This window comes from Camarhynchus parvulus, chromosome 1, assembly GCF_901933205.1.
Source record: "Camarhynchus parvulus chromosome 1, STF_HiC, whole genome shotgun sequence".
NCBI lineage: Eukaryota > Metazoa > Chordata > Aves > Passeriformes > Thraupidae > Camarhynchus > Camarhynchus parvulus.
In genome coordinates this window covers 85595656-85617578 of record NC_044571.1, presented here as the reverse complement: position 1 = coordinate 85617578, position 21923 = coordinate 85595656, and the positions used below count along the sequence as shown (strand labels likewise).

Here is a 21923-nt window from a genome sequence, read left to right as displayed (position 1 = left end):
TTGCCTGGTATGTTATATGGAAGGGGATCAAGGACAGCATGAGGGGAACAAAACATTAGAAATTTGATCCAGTACTTAGCAAAAGAGAGAAAGATTCCTAAATTTTGATATTAAAAATATCTGCTGTGCCTACCACAGCATCCACTGTGGTCTGGAGCCTATGGACACCATCTAAATTAGAAACACTACTGAGATGACAAACTGCACAAAATACTGGTGAAGTGCAAAAATGAGGGGAAGAAAAAGGAAAAAGTCTGTAATGAGCTCACTCAACTTGTCAAATATCTGCCCAGACACAGCCTCCTAATGGGAGATACATCAACTCTGTCTGCTGGGAACTGAACTGAGGATGCCAAAGACAAGTCAGACAATAACAACTCAGCTGTCAGATGGGCAGGCAATTTTCAAAGCAGTGCCCTAAAGGTGAAACACCAAAAAGCAGTTTGTAAGAGCAGAAGCACTAAGAAAGTAAGTTTAATTCAAGAATAACTAAAGCAGCAGCAAAGTTGTATGGTTATGAGCCTTTGGGCTACAACTCACCAGTGCTAAAAAATTTAAATCACAAAAAACATGCAGTGATCTTACTAGCCAAGAACCATGCAAGCATCCATGTTCACTCATATTATAAGAAAAGAAACAGAATAGCATGAGTTTTCCAATTTTATTGTAGGAAAGCATGAAGGGGTTATTTACACTAAATACAACTGGAAAGTATTTCTTCACTGTTTTGTTTACTTGCTAAAAATACACCTCTTTTAAAAAAGAAAAAACCCCAGCTGATTCATGAACACGGGCAACATTTGGGCTGCTGCACTAGAATGTTTCACACATTAGGCCCTCCTAAAAAAATCCTACCAAAGGATTGCTACAAATCAAAGGAGGCTACTTAGTCCACGAAGCCTGGCATACAGAAGCAATGCACAGACACACTTCCTGACAGGAATGCCAGATGGATCATGTTTTAACTAAATTCTTGTCCCTCTGTACTCCCAGCTCACCTCCAGAGGGGAACACTGACAAGCTGTCCAGCTGCTGCTGAACAGAGGGTGTTTGGCTACTTCAACTGACAAGAAAGACTTGGAGTGCCAAAAGTGCTGCCAAACTGAAAATCATAGATTTTCACATCTCACTAAGACTGGTTCAGGCCAGGAGCATCACACAGAAACAGATCCTGTAAAGCTTAGTGGGTTGTGGTTAGGAATTTTCCAACTGGTAGTTAATCACATTGCTCCTCAAGCTGTACAAAGGTGCAACAGGAGACAAACTGCTTTGTTGCTGTAGGTCAGGTAAACTCCATGTCCTGCGGACTGAATTTCTGCCACCTGCACAAAGAGGTTCTTCCTGCCATGCACCATGAACAACCTGTGCCCTCCCCAGAGCTGGATCATCTTCAGCTTCAGTACAGCTTAGAGGATGTAGAACAGCAATTGGCAATTTCCTTCCTAGGTGCTGTTCCCACACAAGAACAACAGTACTTTTTAGAATATTATTTTTTCTGTTAAGAAATTAGGTACCAAAGTACAAATGCAAGTTAGTTTTAGACATTCAAAAAAACAAAACAAACAAACGAAAAAACCCAAACAAAAAAAAAAAAAAACCCAACCAATCAAAAACACTAAACCAAAACAACCAAACCCAGAAAACCCCAGAAACAAACCAAAAACCCCACACAAACTGCTGAACTTCTCAGCTTCACTTCAGAGGACTGTAAAAATAACATTGATTTATGTGCCCAAGCATTTACATAGTAAATACATAGCAGAAAACCTAGAGGCCTTGGAGAAAGACTTTTGATAGGTAAAAACTGAAGGTACAGCCCAGTGAAATTACTACTGGAATGCTGATTGTGAACTGTTCTGTTTCTGTTGAGTGAATATAGAAAAACCTGCATTTTCTTGAAACAACTCCTAACGAGCTGAGTAACTCCTGTATTTACCTGCTGCCTAAGAGACCTGTTCTTCAGCAGCTTTATTTTGACTCCCTTTAGGCATGTAAAGGCTGTTTTGGCTTGGTTTGCTGTCTTGGACACTGCATTTGGACACAACAAACCCATAAATAGGTTTTTCAGCACCAGCCTTCACCGCCTGGCAGGTTTGGGCATTATATACACCTTGACAGGTTTGCTGAAGGGGATGGTCCCCTCTATGCCATTTTCAGGGGGCGGGAGTGCCTCCAAGCTCTCACTCCAGGTAGATTTAGGAACTCTGGTAGATGCTTTGCTCCTGTTGGAGTTGTAAGCCAGCAGCAATCGCACTTCAATCTGACATGGCTCTGCAGAGAAAAAAAAAATAGAACAATCCAAACGTGATTGTCATTGCACAGTGAAAAACCAACATCACATGAATTTTAATTTCATGTATGGTGGGTATGTACAGAGCTGTTCTGGAGCAACCAGAATCCAGTCCAGTGTGTGAAAATAAGCTTTTGGCATTACATTCAGCACAGCAGAATAAGGACTCTTCTAGGTTTATCCCCCTCTCTGTCATCACTTAAATCTTACCACTAACTTGCAACTTTCTAAAATAACTGTTGGAAGGTAATCCAATGAAATAATAACAATCATTAACCCCCCCACAGAACTAGCAGGCTCTGCTCACTGCATTTATGTCAGGATCAGTCCAGATGACATCTGGCAACACTTGTGGCACAGGAGATTACTTGAAGATTCTCTTTTTTTGGAAGTTTTCGCATGCCAGACAGCCTCTTCTCCTCTCTTTCACCAACTATGCCGCTGGGCAGAGCAAGGTTCCTAATACTGTCCATAGGATAATTTCAATTTACTCTTCTCACAGTGGTCAGAACAGTACAGGGGTTTCAGTATACACAGTATTACCCTGCACTTACTGCTGGACTTACATACACAACAAAATTTTCCTTTCTAGACTGAAAACCAGATTTTTTTTACGTTTTCTGTATGGACTGTACTGGTTTGGGCTGGGATAAAGTTAATTTTCCTTCATAGTAGCTTGCATGATGCCTTGTTTGGGATTTGTGACCAAAATAAGGTCAATAACACAGGGATGCTGTAGCTATTGCTGCACAGCGTAATACCCATGAGTGTTCTCACATTGCCCTTCTGATCCTCTACCTGTCCCACTGGGGTGGGAGCACCAGGTGGTGTGCGGGACTTAACTGTATACCAGGGATAACCCATAACAGGACCACATTAATGAAACCTAAACGAAACCTGCTGAAACCCACAGGATTTTAAGATGCCAAGTCTAGAACTGCAGAGGATCTCCAGCTGAGACATCATCAGCACCACACAGAACACAAGAAATAACTCTTTTGCACAGTTACTCCACACTTCAGCCAGCACCTCCCTGAGCTCACCTTTTTGTCAGTCCACCAACTCTTATTTGCAGCCTGCAGTCACCTCTTTCACTTCTGCTCTACACCTGGCAGTTAATCAGTGCTCTGCACTTGGGCATTCTCCTTCCCAAGCACACTCTTTCTACTGGCCTCTAACAAGTTTTATTGTCTCGAATTTCAAGGCAATTTCTCTACTTGAATTTCAAGGCAATTCTGACCCTGTTTCCTAAGCCCCTCCCAGCTCAGTGTCTTCCCCCTGTTTTATATGCCTAAGTGCCAATGTCAAAGTTAATGATTAAAATAATGCCTAGAGGAGACACCAGTACAGAATCCCTCAGGGCCATGCTTAAAATGTCCTTCCAGTGAACACTGTAGAAGTAGAAATAAGGACTTCAGCTCTCTCTGGTGAAGTAATAGGATCAACCCTTAAACCCAGATACTTCCAGTCCTAGAAACAGTACCATGTTTTCTTCTCCAAAACAAAACAAAGACAGCAGGATGAGTGATTACATCATGAGAGTACTATATTAAAAAAAAGGGTGTGTGAAGGAACACAGCAATAAACCAAATTCTGTTGGTTTAAAAAGAAAGATCAACAAATCCAATGAAAAATTGCTTAGGAAAAAAACCTCTCAGAGGAAACCCCCACATTTGAAGGAAGGTGAAGGGATTAAAAGAAAACAGGACAAAAGGAGCTGTGAATGAAATACACTTGGCTTTTGTTGTTTGAAGTCCATATGCCAATAACTGAAGTGCTTCCATGGGGAAGTGTGAACAGCAGCTGAGACCGAAGGCAAATGCTGGAGTCACAGCATCATCAGAACTAAATGACCTTTTAGGGCATTAAAAGGGTGAAAGTTGAATCAGCAATGAAAATGTACTGCTGTACTGTTCCCTGCCATGCTCAGATACCTGTGAGACCTGAAACAATGACTTACAAGGAGTCAGTTTACCGTGATCCTTCGCCTTTACCTGAGGATGCAGACCTGGCTCTGAGAGCTGACTTTGCTCTACACATGAGTGGGTGACCTCACCTTGAACACAGTCCTCATGTGAAGGCTCCCAGGGCTCTCCCAAAACAACAGCCCCTCTATTTCCTTACAGAGCAGCAGTGCCTGGCAAACAGGGAGCTGTAAACTAAACAGTGCCTGGTAAACAGGGAGCTGCTCAAAGGCCTGATCAACCACAGCTCCAGGATCCTCAGAGCCCCCTAGACTGTGGGTATGTAACTTGTGTCTAATGGAAGTGCAGCCACACAGCCACATTAACTTGTATCATTAACATTACCTGTCCAGGCTGTGTGAGAGAGGTAAACCTGAGTTATCAGCCTGTGCCTCCCAGGGCCAGGATTTCGGAAGTCAGCTGGTTTAGGATGGATTAGCTGTGCTTGTCCATCTGGATACAACACCTAGAGGGGAACAAGAAAAAGGAAAAATTAAAAAAAAACGAAACCAACAAAGGAATGAGAACTGCATGGGGGATCTGCACAGTGGAACAGTGCATTACTTGGCTCTTTACTGCCTGAGTTAGGAAGGCAAGACAAGTGGGCTTTAGCTTGGAGCCAGGAGTTCAGCTGCCCTGGATATAACAGCCACATGCTGCCATTCAAACCCACAGGACAGGTGGAAGAAGGGCCACAATGACATCAGCTTCTTCCTCTGCATTGTGACTGAGGTTCTTGTTTCTTTGTTAAGCAGTGATGCTGCATATTTTATTTGGATCATACTACTCCTACCTCCTCAGCTGCATCAAAAACTAGTGATTCAGCAGCAGGAAGAAAAGCTGGAAATACAGAGAGCCAAGAGCCTGCGTATTTTTGTGCCACTCAGAACAACTTCTTTTGCAGCTTCTCCTCCCACCAGACCAGCTGCAAGCTCACCAGCATTTATTGGTGTTCATGTCCATAACATGCACAGTGCACAAGGAAGCACAGAATGACATCCAAGTGCTCAAAGCAAACTCTCAGAACTGCACCCAAGTCAACTCCCAGGGCACTCCACACAAACCAGCTTCTGAATGACTGGTCAAAACACAGAAATCCAGCATTGTTACTAATAAAGTGTATCATTATTTGCAATCTAGAAATATTGACATCCTTAAAGAAACTGCCCCAAGACATAATCTTGTTTGCATTTATGTCAAATGACTTCTTACCTGAACTTTAACAGTTCCTTGGGGATCCTGCACATGTTCCAGAGTTGCATCAACATCCAGTGCCACAACCAATCCAGATGTAAACCTCAGGGGATTATCAGATTCACCAGTAGGCTCAATGATATTTGCAGTGGCTCTATGGAGCTGTTAGGGACAAAGTGATTGGCAAAAATCAGAAGGTGGGGGAAAGAGGAAAGAAAAAAAACCATAATTACTACTGTTCTTATCAGAGACCTGCATAAACTTTGGATTTTTTTTAATATTGCCAGGAATTACAAAGTTTTTAATGTTTTTAGCAGTAGTCCTGAGGATGCTAGATAAGAAGACAAACAAGAAATAAATAAGAGTTGTGTCTGACAGACCCTGAATTCTAAAAGCTTCTTGGTATATTAGAAAGTAGTCAGATGCCAAGACAGTCCACAAGGATATTGCTTTTTAATTTTCTGTTAAACCAACCTGCTCTGGAAGAGGAAGGTGGAGGAAGGTACTTTGTCTCAGCGTTGTCTGAAGAATCTTGACCACTTCTGAAGGCTTGGATGTCACAAGTCTGGGCATTAAGTCCAGCAATTTATCTACAAAACTGCCTTGCATATGTGGGAGCTCAGAGATGAAACATCTGTGTCAATAACAGATTAAAAATCAAATATTTTTTCCAACTTTTCACACAGTATTGTTATTTTTAGTCAAGCTCCTTCATCCTTATATTTAGTTATAATGACAGAATTAGATACCTGCCTTCCTCTTCTGCTGTGTCTCATCCACAAGAGATGACTTTGGCTACTTGTCTTGGGACTGTGCCTCATGCTCAAACTGACACCATCAAGGGCTATGTGGTGTGGGCAGCAGGTCAAAGGAGGGGATTCTCTCCCTCTTCTTTGCCCTCAAGAGATCCCACCTGGAGTACTGTGCCCAGTTCTGGAGCTCAGAGTGTAAGAACAACAGAGGAGGCCATGAAAATGCTCAGAGGGCTGGAGCACTTCTGTTGTGAAGACAGGCTGAGAGAGTTGGGAGTGTTCAGCCTGGAGAAGGGAAGGCTCCAGGGAGACCTCATCGCAAATTTTCAGTACTTAGAGGGGGCTTGTAAATAAGACTTTACCAGGCAGATCATGACAGGACAAATGAGAATTGTTTTAAACTATCAGAGGAAAGATTTAGATTCTATTTTAGAAGGAGACCCTTCACTGTGAGGGTGGTGAGGCACTGACACTGGTTGCCCAGAGAAGCTGTGGAAGCCCATCCCTGGAAGTGTTTAAGGCCAGGCTGGATGGAGTTCTGGTCTAGTGGAAGGTGTCTCTGCCCATGGGAGGGGAGTTGGAACAAGATGGTCTTTAAGGTCCCTTCCTACCTAAACCATTCTATGATTCCATGATTCCATGATTTTATGACTCAGCAGGGAATTGGATAGCTAGTCCAGAGATACAAGTATCTTCAGTTGGCTGAGCAGAATTTTATTTCCAGTTCTGACTAAATTCGCATTTATTATAAGCTTGGCAGTTGTGGCTGCTTAACTGATAAGAAAACAGGACCAAATCTGTCCTACCCTAATGGGTAGGACAGATGGAGCTAGATGACAGAATTCTTCATTTTGTGTGTATCTTTTCCTTGCACTGAGTCTCAGGATCAGCAGAATTTATCACTGTTTCACAGAATCAGAACCACAGAATGGTTTGGGTTGGAAGGGACCTCAAAGATCACCTGGTTCCACACCCCTGCCATGGGCAGGGACACCTTTCACTAGAATCAATCTGATCATCAAATTGACACTTCATCCATCTATTCTCCCTGGAAGTAAAGGTGACTACTGAGAGGAGGCAAAAGCAGTAGACAGGGCCAGGAAACATACTGCAGAATTCTTGTCTGACTTTTTGCTATGTGTTGAGTACATCAAGGGTAATCTGCTTTTTTATTAATCTTTGAAAGGTCAAAACACTCTCAGAACTCCAGGAGACAAAATAACAAAAAAATAAGTATTTATCAAAACAGCATCTACTTGAAGTAGATAAATCTTTACAAATACAAGAAAAAAAATCAGCTATTCTATAAAAAATTAACTCAGAGCACATGTTCCTGAAGTACCAGTATAATATCTTGATGCTAAGGACTTTAACTACAAAGGTTCTTCTTGCTTTATTATTATCCCATGACAGTTCCCAATGTAGGACAGCAGGGAAGGGAGATGTGAAGAGATGAAAAACAAAGTGAATATCCCCTGATGACAATGGTGGTGGGACTTTCTAATATGAAGTGAAGAAGCAATAGAGTTTGTCACCTCTGAAAGGAATCCACTTCTTGGAGGAATTTTTCACACATCCCAAAAAGAGGTTCCACTCTGTAATGAAAATAATATTCCTTGGTTTACTTTTAAAGAAAGAAAAATGGCTCTATGGCTATACACATTTAGGGTAGTTTGGAATCCCATCAAACCTCCTAAAAGCGGGAAGATCTTACAGTTTTTGAACCAAGAAAGTATTTCTCGCTTATCTATATCCCACTCTCACATAAAAACCTCCATCTGCATAAGGCACTTATTAAGTTCCCAAAGCCACTGTTAGAAAACGCTCATTTTCCACCTATAAAACAAGTGGTTAAAAGGCAAATATATCATGGACCTCCATGGTAACACAGTAAATTGATGGCAACAAACCTGAAACAGAAGCAAACTAGGACAGTAACTAATTTGCTCTAATTCCACCAGCTGGAGTTCTCATTCTACAACCATGTGTCACTTCTTTAACTTCAGCAGCCAAAACAAACCACTCAGAGCCTCTCATGTACCTAAGCCTGCACAGGAGCAGTTTCTGTCTGAGTCACATACAGCAGTTGCAGATCAGTCAGGAGGACAACACTTTCCTGATGCCAAAAATTCAGCAATGAATACTTAATGAAGCAAACATGTTTGGTGCATTCTTTTGATACATGACTTTTCCCCATTTAAACAGGTCCCAAATATCAATTCTGCAATGTTTTTAACTTATTTGTATGTTCATAAATGAGAGAACTCAAGCCCCAAAACCCATCTTCCCAATAGTTTTGCCATCTAATTCAGGATTGTGTCCCTATACAGCTGTATAAAAAGCAAAAGAAGGTTCTTTGTTCTGAATTACTCTAGCAAATGGTTATTGGCACGCTGCCCTGTTATGTCTAATTTATCCTTGCAGGTTTTTTAAACAAAGCTTAGGGACAGTAATCTTAGAGCTAACCCTAAAAAGATCCTTAGGTCAGGTCATGCTTACCCTCTGGTGGTGCGGGCAGTCACTATCAGCTGCAAGGCCTTGGCTTGCAGTCTCATGTGGTGAATGATGACCACTTGTCTGCTTTCCACTCCGCTGTACATGAACTCCATTTTGTAAGTTTCTTCCAGGATCTGCCAGACAAACACCACAGGGATAAGACACCATCAGACTGTTAAACCCTGGTACAACCATCATCACCAGATTCTGGTATTTTTATCTCATACCGAGGAGCACATGAAGCAAGAGGAAGTGCTCAAATTAATACAGCTGAGTTCAGTATGACTGTGCAGATGCCAAAGAACTTTCAAGTTATTTAACAGGGAATACTCCCTCACCTTGCATTGATAGCAAGTGACCTACATTCACCATTACAACAGAAAACACTTTCCAGGAGGTTCACACGCTACTCAAGAGGGCACCCAAGACAAACATTTCAATCAAAGAAGATTTCAAAAGCTGGATGGCTTTTGTTTCTACTCATCAACAGCAGAGAAGGCTTTGATGCACAGCAGCACCTGTCTATTACATCTTAATTATCTGAAGACTCAGTGTCAGCAGGGTTTCCCAAAAGATCCATAAACTTGCTTTGACCCTAGATTTGTTACCAGACTATTTGTTACCAGACCTTGCTTTCTTCTTTACCTTTTCTTAGGGCTCAGCTTCAGTTTTTCAAGGACCTGATAATTTATACATCACAGAATCAGAATAACTCAGATTGGATGGGACCTCCAGAAACCATCTAGCCTGGTTCTCTGCCCAGAGCAGGTCTCATTAGATCCAGTAACTTGGGGCCACATCAAATTGCAAACACTTCCAGACAGAGAAGTGACAGAGATTCCCCCCACCTCACTGGGCAACAGTATTTAACCATCCTTACAGGAAATTTTCTCTTTATAGCTGATCAAAATTTCTCATCATTTGCCAACTGCCTCCTGTCCAGAGTAGTCTGGCTCTGTCTCATTTATATCCTGTAATGATGCAGGGCTAGACAAAAGTAAATCCATCCTGAAGCCTGCTCTTTCCAGGCTGGACAATTCCAGCTCCCTCAGCCTTTCCTTGCAGGTAATGTGCTCCAATCCCTGACCACACTGGTGGCCCTCTGCTGACTTTGCCCCAGTTTGTCAGCCTCTTCCTTCTACTGGGGAGGCCAACACACAACACAGCCCTCCAGATGGCACCCCCCCCCAGAGCTGGATCATTTCCCAAACCAAGTCATCCCAGTTGCAGTTGGCCTCCTGCAATGTCTCATATTCAATGTACTGAACATGATGAGGCTCCTGTCATCCCAGTTCCCCAGTCTGTCCAGACCAGCAGCCATGCCCTCCAGCTTATCAACTGGTTCCTCATTTTGCAGGACCCTTACAACCTAATTATTCAGCCACAATCCTGCAAGTCTGGTGAAAAAGAAATTATGTGAAAAGAAATTATTTCTTTCAAAAGAAATGAAAAAGACTGTATTCAAGCTCTGCAACTTCCATTGTTCTCCCCTTGCCCACAGCACCAGTCCCCTCACCATAGAGAGCTGTGGTGGTGGTCAGCCATAATTTATTCCTGAGAAATGCATTCTGGCTGTTCCAAGTAGCTTTGTTGATCTTGTTTAGGAACAGCTTTTTAAAGTATTTGGTGCACAACCTTCCCCAGGAAAGAGGCAAGGACAAGCAGCCCACAGCTTTCTGGATCCTCTTTCTTACCCTTCTGGAAGATGAGTGTGATACTTGCCTTTTTACAGCAGTCATGAACTTCCCTCCCTCCCCACTCATCTTTCGAAGAGAAGATAAATGACCCCAGTTTGGGGGACTAGGATTTACTTGGACAGACCACAGCACTGGAAGGTCAGAAGTGTGTAATTGTTCCATGGCCAACTAAAGACTCCTACCCTGGCCTCTGGGCAGGCTCAGCTGGTTCCACCTCACCTGTTTTGCTGCAGCAGATGCCAATGCATTCTGTTTCAGGTACAGGGGAGCTGCCACATTCCACAACTTCTCCTGCAAGGCCTACAAGAAAAAAAACATTAAATGATGGTAAATATCCAATTCAGTCTAAACAGTTGGTTGAAAAAGCATGCCAAAGCTTTCTTTTGTGCTTTTAAATACAACAGAAGCAACCAAGGCCTCCAAAATATACATTGTTCTATAAATAGAAATACCTATACAACTAGAAAATATAAAGGAAGTTGAGAATAATATTAACAAAGCTGTAAATGAGGGACTCATCAAGCCAAACTCCTTGTACTTCATAAAGAAAACCATGAGCCCACTTGTTATCAAACCCCTGAGACCATGATCAGGGCAATCTCAGAGAGAAGCAAAAAGTGGGAATAAAAACAACTGTCCCCAGAAACACACTAACTTCACAGCCCCATTTCTGAACTTTCCTCCGCCCCACCAAAATCCTGGAGTTATTACAAACATTATGTCTAATTCAGCTGCTGACATTGGTATTAAAAACAAAACAAAAACCCAAGAAAACACTCCCAAAACAAACAACCAGAAAAACCCAAAACCAACCAAACAAAAGAAACAAAAAAACCCAAACCAAAACAAAACAAAAAACAAACAAAAAAACCCCAAAAAACCAAAAAAAAACTGAAAAAAGAGAAACAAACAGAAAAACCCAACTGTCTACCACACCTTATTTGCTTTTTGCTTTATATTTTTAAAAAATGTAGAAAGCTTGAGTGGATGATTTCTGTCACTGACTCCTTTTTGAAGTTGCCTGTCCTTAGACACAGCTATGCACAAGGCTGGCTGTATCCAAAGCTCAAGAACACACAGACTGTATCCTTCACCCAGGCTGGCCCACAAATCTCAGTTAACTACCCCTAAAATCACAGGGTATGTAGAGCCTTTGAAGGTATGGAACCTTTTGAGGCTTGAGAGGTTAGGAAATGAAGATACTTTTTCCCCCAGCAGCTTTTCTCCTGTTGGGAAAAGAAGCAACTGGAAAGAAATCTACTGAAAAGGGCTACTTGGACATTCAGATTCTCAAAATTTCTAATTGTACTGTATGAGTGGAGGGTGTCCCTGCCTGTAAGAAGGGGTCTGGAATTAGATGATTCTCAAAATCCCTTCCAACTCAAGATATTCTGTGATTCCTGATATTATCAGTTATTTTTTATTCCGGGCACATTAGTGACTCCTCTGCATCACTGATCTATTGACTGTTCTACAGCTCAAGCCAAAAGCAGCTGATGCAGCTTTTACCCTTCTTCCAAACAGAGCACACCTCTGCCGGATGCAAAAACCATCTGGTTCATTCCAGTCAAACCCTGGAGAAGGGCAACAAAGCTATCTCCAAATGCTAGCCCTCCGTCTGCACAGCACATTTCACTTTGGATTTAGCTGGATTGTACTGAACTGTACCACTGTTCATCTGAAATACCTTTGGGTGATAAATATATTCCAAGGATTTGAGGCCTGCCATGAGATATGCCAACTGGCAACCATGCATTAGCAAAGCAACTGAAATCCGTCCTTGGTTTTACATAACAAAGCTTTCATTGAGCCCCTTCTGGAAACCTGTTTGCTGCTTGCTTTAGTTCTTGCTTTAGATGTGTGTAAGTTAAACTCAAACACCAAAGAATGCCAAGAGACTAAGTTAAATACTACTGCCAGCTTACAGCCCTGAGCAATCTGGTCCAGTGGAATCCCTGACCACAGCAAGGGTGTTGGAACTAGAGTGGCCTTTCCAGCTCAAGAATTCCTATGAAGTAAAAAATTAGTTCCTGTTTACAGCAAGAAGCTGACTTTGAAAAGGGACTTTTGCAAAGGGTTGCTGCAATGGTGTGTAAGCAGCCACTGGACCTGATAATACTAAATTGATCATTTCAGCACCATAAAAGAAAGCACAACTGATATCAAGTCCTAAGAACTCCTCTGGCACTGGTGCCAATAAAGCTATCTCTGCAAATCACCGTCTATAAAAATGGCAGCAGTCTAACAAAAACCATTCCAGTAGCACCGGCAGGGAAAAGTTATTCTCCTAACACAGTTGTCCTCAGTGTGATTTCTGCCAGAAAATAAACTCTGCACTGATCAAATGCTTGTGAACCAACATAAGCCCTAGGTACAGCAGCAGAGGTCTGCATTGGCAAAGTTACTGCATAAATTATTTGCCACAGGAGGGAAGCAGGATTATCAGAAATCCACAGAACCTGCTCTTTCATCAACATCTCTTTTCAGCATGAGCATCAAAACATGAAAGCATGCCACTGTGATGGACTGGGGGCATTTTTGAAGAACAGCTCAAAAAAAACCCCACATGAAGTCAAACCTTGATGAGGAGCAGCTGACACTGAAGGTAAGTTGCAGTGAAATCTGCCATCCCTGCCAGTTCTGACTGCAGCTCTCCAAGTCTCTGAAGATCACTGAAGCATGTGAATAAAAAAAAAAAAGAGAAAATAATGTTGAGACAGAGAACAGTTTAATCCAAACACACTCAGAAGGCAGTGACAATAAAGCCATCTATTCCTGCTGCCTGTTTTTATTAGAGCAAGCACCAGAAACAGCAGCAAAACACACACTACAAAGCAGTTTGCACCTTGGGACTTGGCATGTCCCTTCTTCTGGGAAGCTGACACCAGCACAGCAGTGGAAGCATTAAGTCTGTCAGCCCACATAACTCTGCAGCCCCATGGGAACCACACAGAGTGGCAGCTCCAGATTTAACTTAAAACACTCCAGCCCTCTACAGCAGCTAACGACCCATTTGTGTTACACTGCTGGGAAATCAAACTATTCATGTTGGCTAAGAAAGGTTGTTTGGAACGTGTTAGGCTCATGCAACCAAGTGTATCTGAAATAGAGCTGCCCTTTTAAGCCAAGCTAGAATGTGATGTACTGATATTTGCCCAACTAGATGGTGTGTTACCATTACCAGGCATGGTAATTCTTGTAAATCATACAGCAATATAAGCAGCTTTTAATATGATAGAAAAAAAATGTCAGTTAATGGAACCCAAAAGGCTTTAGTTCTCTATTGCTAGCCAAGTTTTCTTGAAGTGTGCATTAAAAAAACAAAATTAGTTTTTTTACAGAACTGAAAATAGGTTGGATGATGTGGTTTCAACATGTGCCTTTTCTTCTCTACACTTTACGTTGATCCAAAGTCTACTAAAATTGTCACTTCCACATTTCCTACTTAATTTAATAATTTTATTTTTCAGCTGATCATTTTCTTTTGTTTATTTTAGATTTATCTTTGCATTTAGGATGCAATTCTGAATCTTTGACTCTGCCAAACCAGAGAGTTGCTGAGCCCTGAGACATTAACAAAAATCCATGAGGTTAATATGCAACCAAAGAAAATCTTTCCTAAGCAGACAATCATAAAATCATTTATGTTGGAAAAGACTTCTAAGATAATCCAGTTCCACCATTAAGCTAGCACTGCCAAGTGCACCACAAGTGCCACATCTACATGTCTTTCAAATCCCTCCTGGAATGGTGAATACACCACTGCCTTGAGCAGCCCTTTCCAGTGCTTGACAGCCCTTTCCATGAAGACAGTTTCCTACAATCCAATCTAAACCTCCCCTGGCACAACTTGAGGCTGCTTCCACCTATTCCCTTGTAACTCAGAAGAGACCAGTCCCCCACCTGGCCACAGCCTCCTTTCAGGGGGTTGTAGAGAGTGTTAAGGTCCCCCTGAGCCTCCCTTTCTCCAGGATAAACACCACCAGCCCTTCCCAGCTCCGTTGCCCTTCCCTGGACATGCTCCAGCCCCTCAATGTCTCTCATAGTGAGGGGTTGTGCTTTCCTTCAACAGCAATGCACCAACAGCCAAGCCAGCCTCAACCTTACACAGAGGCTCCATTTCATCTCTTTCCAGGGAGCAGAGTGAAGAGGAGGCTCCTGGGTGCTTAATTCCCATGTCACAACCCATCACAACACACTAATGGAGAACAGGATGTCATCTGTCAGCTAACAACTAGGCAGATATTCGATTTCCCAGTCTTATACAGTTCCCAATTCCACTAATTATATTTCCTTACAAATCTTAAACAGATTTCAACATTCCTGTAAGAAAAAAAAAAATTCTTGTATAGATGGACAAACTAAACCACAGACAGATTCGCTAAACAGCCTCTCTTATATTTCTAACCACACTGCAGACTGATGCTCCCCGCCTCGGGCTCTGCAGCCAAAACTCTGAGTCCCAAGTAGATATAAACTCCACAAGGTCTGTTATTTTCGTGGATGACAATGATAAAGGAGGAGAGAGTTATGTTCCATGACAACATCCACTGCTGTGAGCTGCCTCTATCCTTCTGCTCTCCGCAACCAAATTGATGGTGTGGGGATATCTTACTCTCTGCAAAATAACCTTTAACACTTTTTTTGGCTTTGCCAAAATCCTCCCTTTGTCTTAAGGATGGAAAAAGCAGTTGGTTTAGTGTGATTTCCTAGGGGGCAATCCCATCAGGAAAAAAGTCAAGCAATAATTTCCATCAGCTCAAAACCTGAAAACAGTCATGGCCTGGAAGGTTCCCAGACCCCCATGCCTGAGAGGTTCTGGATGCCTGGCCTAGAGATTAGCTGTTTCAAGTGTTTAGTGCATTAAATGCTTTGAGACTATATTTTAGGCTGGCACACAGAAGCTGCAAAACAGCTGAGGACAAACCTCACAGTTCCCACAGCTGGGTTTTCAGTGAGGAGCACACTGTTTACTCTCTGCTGCAGATGGGTGTGACAGTGATTCACAGCAACATACACACAACAGAAGGCAGCTATTTTGAAGGAATTCAAATAATTAAGCTTTTTAAAAATTCCATATTCCAAACAAAGCTTTTTGGATTGTTTTCCTAATTCTTAAAATAAGGCTCTTTTGCTCTTTCCAAGCAGAGGAATCACATTGAAAGGATCCTTTTCAAGTGTTTTGTTTGTGTAAATCAGTCTAGAGATGAAATGGAAGAGGCAGCATAAAACCCACACTGAGAAGCAACACCACACACCCTTATCTATACAGCAGCAGACAGCAGCATGCAAGAATGTTTTCTATTCCTGGAAAAGCTCTCTGATTTGAAAACTGATGAGGAATGCCCAAGTCCTTTGTAAGTGGCAATGAGAAGCTAAAATTCCAGAAGCAGGTCCTTTCCTGCTGAATGAAAGGCCCCAGGACCCAGAAAATGCAAGAGCAAAGGGGACAATACCTCCCCCCCTCCAAAAAAAAAAAAACCAAGAAAATCTTGTGCATGTACATTACAAATAATATGATCAAAATTACAAGGACACAAAATTGAGAATGAGACACAAGGCTGTCACCCAGAAATCACAAAAACTGAGAGTGTATTTTAGCATAAGTGAACAGTCCAAAAAGAACACCCTTACCTAACTTTTACCATGTGCTGAAAAGATGCCCCCTGCCCAAAATACACACTGGTCATTCTGGGGGGCTGCGCCAGACCTGAGACCATCCATTGATTTGAGAACAGGTCATGAACACACTTTTATCACAACAGTCTCTAAAGGAAGGCTCAAGTTAAGTGCTGGGCAGCAAATTACAACACTCATATTCAGAAGCAAAGCACCTGCATCAGAGTAATTGAGCACCCTAACACATCTTTCCATAAGAGGGCAGCCTGAGGCCTTACCGGATGGTAAATTCCAGCAGCTCCTGTATGCCCCGTGGGTCGAGGTGCTGAAAGTTGTAAACTCTCTCCAGGCTCTGATGCAGGAACTGCTGGGAAGGATCTTCATGTGGGGTAATACTGGGAGAGACAGCAGAGGACACCAGCTTTCTACCCGGCAACTAAGAGATAAGGAACACAGACACACACAAAAATAAGAGGAAAGTCTAAGACAAGGAACAACGTTGCAAAATGTTGACATCTATTTAGCAAGAAACTGAGAGCTCCAATTCATTTCTCAAATACAAAATTTATACCAAGGCTTTCAAATCTGCATCTTTGTTAGTCAATCCTCCCCAACTTTACAATCCACTTGCACTAGAGATCCTCAGGTTAAACTTCAACATCCCTTTGAGGGAAACATCTTCCTCATCTTACATTTGACACTGTGAAGCCAAGGGAAGTCCGAGACCGCACAAACCACCACTCATTTTATGAGCTGTGATACAGCCAACTTCAACCCCACCCATACTTCCATGCAGGAAAAGCATGTTGCAAAGCAGAATAGAACACATTTCACCCATGAATAAACAGTTCAGGTAGGGCATGAGTGAAACGTTGGAAGATCTACAAAGGCCTTTCCCACACACACAGTCAGAGCTATAGAAAACTCCCAGGAATACTGCCCTCCCAGTATTCTTAGCTAACCAGCAAACCAGGTACTATTCTCATTTGAGAGCAATGATGTTACTGTTGTCCCCAAAATATTAATAATTCCATATTGCAACAATTTAACATTTGTTTCTCCCGCCTTAATGCACATTTCAATATTAATTCCTGTGGTGCACAGGAGAAAAACCTTTCAGAATCTAAGTGTTACACAAAGACAGACTGAAAGAGACTGGCAATATTTCTAACAGGTGTCAAAGTCCAAACCAAACTTACTTAGTTCAACTTACTCTTAATGGAGGGACCAGGTGAGAGAGACTGTCCCGAAGATATGCATAATGTCTGAATGTATGGTCAGAGAACAGGGCAGGCATTGTAGGGCAACTTTTAGCAGCATTAAAAATCAGAACCAGAACAGCAATGTCTATTGCAAATGGATTGTTAAAGAAAAATGAAAAACAGCAAGAAGAGCTCCTTGGGGATGGGAAGTTAAAACAAGTCATCAACAACCCCTTCTTTGGCCAAGATTTGTCTAGGAAGTTCTTTATAGTTGGAAAATACTGAGCAAAACCTGAAGAAACAGCTGTCTGAGCAGATTAAAATCAAGTACAAAGTGCAAACATTACAGGGTGAGCCATACTGGAAAAAGGATGTTACTGCCAACATGGGATGGCTCAGAAGCAACACAAAGGAAAGGAGCCAGGGATCCCAAATACAGACCATGTGCATTAGGTAGAGTTTCACTCTTCCTCACAGCTTACACTGTGCTCACCAGTTTGCACCACAGAACCACAGAGTGGTTTGGTTGGAAGGCACCTTAAAGACCACTAGTTCCAACCCCATCCTGCCATGGGGAGGGACACCTCCCACTAGACCAGGTTGTTCAAGTTTTTTGGTGCCCTAACAGCATCCAAAATTTTACATTTACTGTCAAGTCTTTGAAAATTGATGCATTACCTAAGATTCCCTGAAAAACATCATTCTGCACAGACTTTAAGCAACCCAAAGAATCAAACATGGAAAGATAATTCTGAAACAGAAAAAAACACATTTTCACAGTCTGAGACCTGCAGAAATAGAGAGCAGCCAAAGGCTTCAGAAGTTAGCCCAAAGGCTGACACCTGCAACAGAGCTGCTCCCAAGCATAAGCTCTGATTCAAATTTCCTAAGTGCTTTAAAGCAAACAAAACCATGTTTTAAATATCAGTTTACACTGGAATCATGCTATTCAGGTTTACCCCAGCTTCTGGCTCACATGCCTATCTTCACATAATATGCCTCTGTAAAATTTGGTGGCAAGTTACCTCCAAAACAGTCTCTAACATAATATTCTCTGGTTCCTGGCAGGATGGTGCACTGAGTTAAAGAAGAGCATTCTTCTCCCTGCAATGTTTCTTTAATTCTCAATTCACAGGACAACTTTACTCAAATTATTACTAAACCATGTAATTACAGATTCATTTCTCTCCACCTGATTCCAACTCATTTCAATTCTCACAAGGCATTCATCTAATCTATATAGAATTTCTGGTTGATGGGCTGTGACTGGAAAGAAAAATAAGGAGCAGCTTCTAGAAGAAGGTTCCAGTCCAATGTGTCTCAGCATGCATCAGAAATAACATTATGTTCTGCCATCACACAGAAGGGAAGCAAGGGCTATAACAATGGAAAAATGCATTTCCAAGGCATCTCCTGTTGTTGAGGAGAATGGTGTATCAATAATCGTTTGTATTCTAAAGCACTGGAAGAGCTAACAATAATATAAGGATTTCTGATATTGAATTATTTCAGAAAGATGAAAAATTCAAAGCATTATGGGGATGCAGGCACTGCTGTACTTAGAGATGGTGCTGTTTCATAAACTGCACAGCAGTGAGCACAGAAAAACTTTTACGTAAAAAGAAAACAGATATGAAAAAACATTCTTCTTATTTAAAAGCTAAAGCATCCTCAAAACGAATGCAACTAGACAAATGTTTTGACATCAAAGGGCTCATCTGCAAAGCCTAAAGCTTGACAAATTGCTTGATTATTCATCACAGCATAAAAAGAAGACCAATTATAGTCCACTGATATTTATGAAGATGGTTACAGCTAACAGTTTTTCCATCACTTGCTGAGTAACAAACTAAGTGCAAAAGGATTCAGAAACAGGCACAGGACTGTTTGTCTGCTACAGGGAGAAATGGCTGAAGAAATGTGAGAGTCGAGAAGTCACGAATAAAATCTACTGCAGTCAAAATTATCAACTGGCTTCATGAATAAAGATACAGGCTGGGTCATCCATGTCTGGTTCCGGAGTGTCAAAGAACGGATGTGTGCTCAGCAGCTCTGGGACTAATGGAAGCACCAGAGTGGGATGCCTGCTTCCCAGGAACTTCAAGCATCTGTAAATAAACATATTGAAATATATGTTAGTAAACAGGTGCATTTCAAAATACAACATTCTAAGCTTTACTACTTTATATTGCAGCAACACTTTTAGACAGTCTGCAAGAAAATCCTGCTGTCCAAGCTCACTGTGTCTTTACAACTGACCATTTGCATAAATATTTTATAGGATCTGAGAAAACTGAAAGGACAAGCAGTAATTTATTTTTTTTAAATTTAAAGTGTCTACAAAATAGTTAACACTTGGAGTTATACAATCCAGGAAGCTTTTATACTAAAGACTAATGAATGAGTGCATTTTTTTTTCTTCAGAAATAGGGAAGATAGGAGGTAAAATCTCAAAACCCACAAACTCCAAAAACAATGTAAAAGTACACTGGAAGTCAAAGGAGGCTAAAACAAGTCTTTCTAGTAATATCTAAGAATTCCATCTCAAACCATGTGTGTGGAGCATCATTCCCTCTATTGCTTCCACTAAACAACCAAAAAATCTGCTGCAAAAGTTCCTTCTTTTTACTTAGACAGAAAAATTCCTCTGACAGCACAATGCCACATGGCCAATCCACTTATCACCACTGATAGAGTCAACTGCTGGTAAATATTACTATTTAACACAATGCCAAGTGAGCAAAAACACTTGCAATAGAAGAGATGAGGTTTCAAACGGAATTCATCTTTCCTGTGAATGCACTGAGTGCCTGGAATAGGGGCACATTTCCAGGAGTGGTCATCAGATCTGGATTCCCAGTGCAAGTATTGACAAGCAAGAACAACACAGAGTTTCCACACCAGTCATGAATAAGTACATATTTACAGAGTAACAGGATTGTATCCCTGCAATACCTGTTACCTCCTTAGCAAGCTCAGTATTTTCTAGCACCTCACTTACTAAAAAGAAGAGGTAAGTAAGTAGACACAGAAGGACACTGAACACACTCACTTCCATATGGATTCTCTGTCTGTGGGATACTTGGTCAGGTTTTTCAGCAGCTCCACCAGTGCAAGATGGATGCCTTCTTTAGTTGAAACATTGGTGCAACACAACAGTTCATGAAGTGCTTCCCGAATGTCCCTTGAAGAATCCTAAAATAAAAACCCAACCCAGACGCTGATGAGTGAAACATGCCTGCACACACATTTACTTTAAAGCTGGCAGCCTCAGCTCCTTGGCCGAGTTAGTAAAAGAGGTCTGTGAACAGCAGTGCCTGTTTCTAGTCACCAGAGCAAAGCAAAGATGAAGTGACAGACCAGGCAAGTGCTGCAGGGACTCCAGGTCTCATCCTCCTATGTGCTTCCTTTACTGGAATGAACGGGAACTGCTTCACTGCTGACCTCTCAAGCAGAGAAAAAACCACTGCTTGGTTTGGGTGATGTTGTATCTTTGCAGTTACAAAAAAGGAAGGTGCTGGGCAACTCAGTAAAACAATCACCAAAGATCGCTTCAGCATTTTCACAGCAGCCTTTTATCATTTTTAACCCAGGAAGCTCAATTCCACAGAGCCCAGTCAGCAGCCTCCAGAGGGTCTGAGGAAGCACTGAGGACATGTCAATGGCTGGACAGACTAGAATATTCAGCTGAATTAATTACATTTCTTCTGCCAAAAACCACCCTGACATTCCATATCCATGCATCATCATGTTCCTTGCTATCAGCATTTGCCTGGTGCTACTGGATGCATTGTGAAAATTTGATAGGATACAAGAACTGGATGCTTTTCAGTGGTGGATTTTGCCTTTTCTAAATTATAATTTGCTAAGTATCAACAGCTCATTCATCACTGTCTTACACAAAAGAAGAAAGAGCAATCCTCTTGTAAAGGCTTTTAAATGACAGCCAACACACTCGAATGACCAAAGGGCTTTTGGTCAAAGGCAGACTATGACCACAGAGAAGACAACTCTAAGGACTGGAATGACCACAGTCATAAACTACTCCAGATCACTAATAAAACCCACTAGAAATGTGGTACAGAGACAAGCAAGGCAGAAGACCATGAAGGGACACAGATGAGCAACAGAAACTGCAATCAAGGACAACGGGGAAAGCAAATTCCAAAGTCTGGTCAGAAAAGCAAGGAATACCTGGGACAATTATTCTGATAAAGTGAAAGCAGTGGGGTGAAAACAGAAGTTATCCTCAATACCCTGGTGTTCCATATTTACACTGCTGGAACCAATTTACACACCAAAGTTAATGGTATTTTTCCACATCCTTTAGTTTTGTACTAGAAGATGGATTTTACAGAAAAGCACCAAGCATCTTTCAGAATCAGATAAATCCATTAAAATGTTAATAATTCTACACTTAAGCTATCCCACTGCCTGATGATAATTATGATAATACAAACCACAATACATGTAGGGTTTATCATACATGGTAAGTCAGTACAGAAGAGTCCAGCCTAACCAGGACATTTTCATACCTCAATGCACAGGTTTCCCAGCTTAAACAAATGTAAATAATGACAAAAATGTGAGGCACCTAAAGCTCATTGCTGCATTTGCAAAGTCAGATCATACTCCAAAGCATTTGTTACAGACTGATAAAATAGGTTTAATTAGTTTGCTACTTCCTGAGGCACAACTTAAAGCAGCAA

The 21923-nt window shown here is 41.7% G+C and overlaps 1 protein-coding gene across 1 annotated transcript in view; it reads right to left on the bottom strand.

The window, feature by feature from the left end:
• Positions 1 to 593: 593 nt before the first annotated feature.
• INTS4 (integrator complex subunit 4) overlaps positions 594 to 21923 on the bottom strand; it is a 32826-nt gene continuing 11496 nt past the window's right edge. Inside the window, exons 12-23 of the mRNA XM_030956387.1 lie at positions 20267 to 20409; positions 19207 to 19322; positions 17226 to 17359; positions 16291 to 16448; positions 12972 to 13065; positions 10613 to 10693; positions 8700 to 8830; positions 7736 to 7795; positions 5923 to 6082; positions 5467 to 5610; positions 4600 to 4720; positions 594 to 2271 (exon numbers count right to left, since the gene is read on the bottom strand). Coding sequence (XP_030812247.1) covers positions 2078 to 2271; positions 4600 to 4720; positions 5467 to 5610; positions 5923 to 6082; positions 7736 to 7795; positions 8700 to 8830; positions 10613 to 10693; positions 12972 to 13065; positions 16291 to 16448; positions 17226 to 17359; positions 19207 to 19322; positions 20267 to 20409 — 1536 coding nt within the window. The 3' untranslated portion in view covers positions 594 to 2077. The remainder of the gene's footprint in view (positions 2272 to 4599; positions 4721 to 5466; positions 5611 to 5922; positions 6083 to 7735; positions 7796 to 8699; positions 8831 to 10612; positions 10694 to 12971; positions 13066 to 16290; positions 16449 to 17225; positions 17360 to 19206; positions 19323 to 20266; positions 20410 to 21923) is intronic.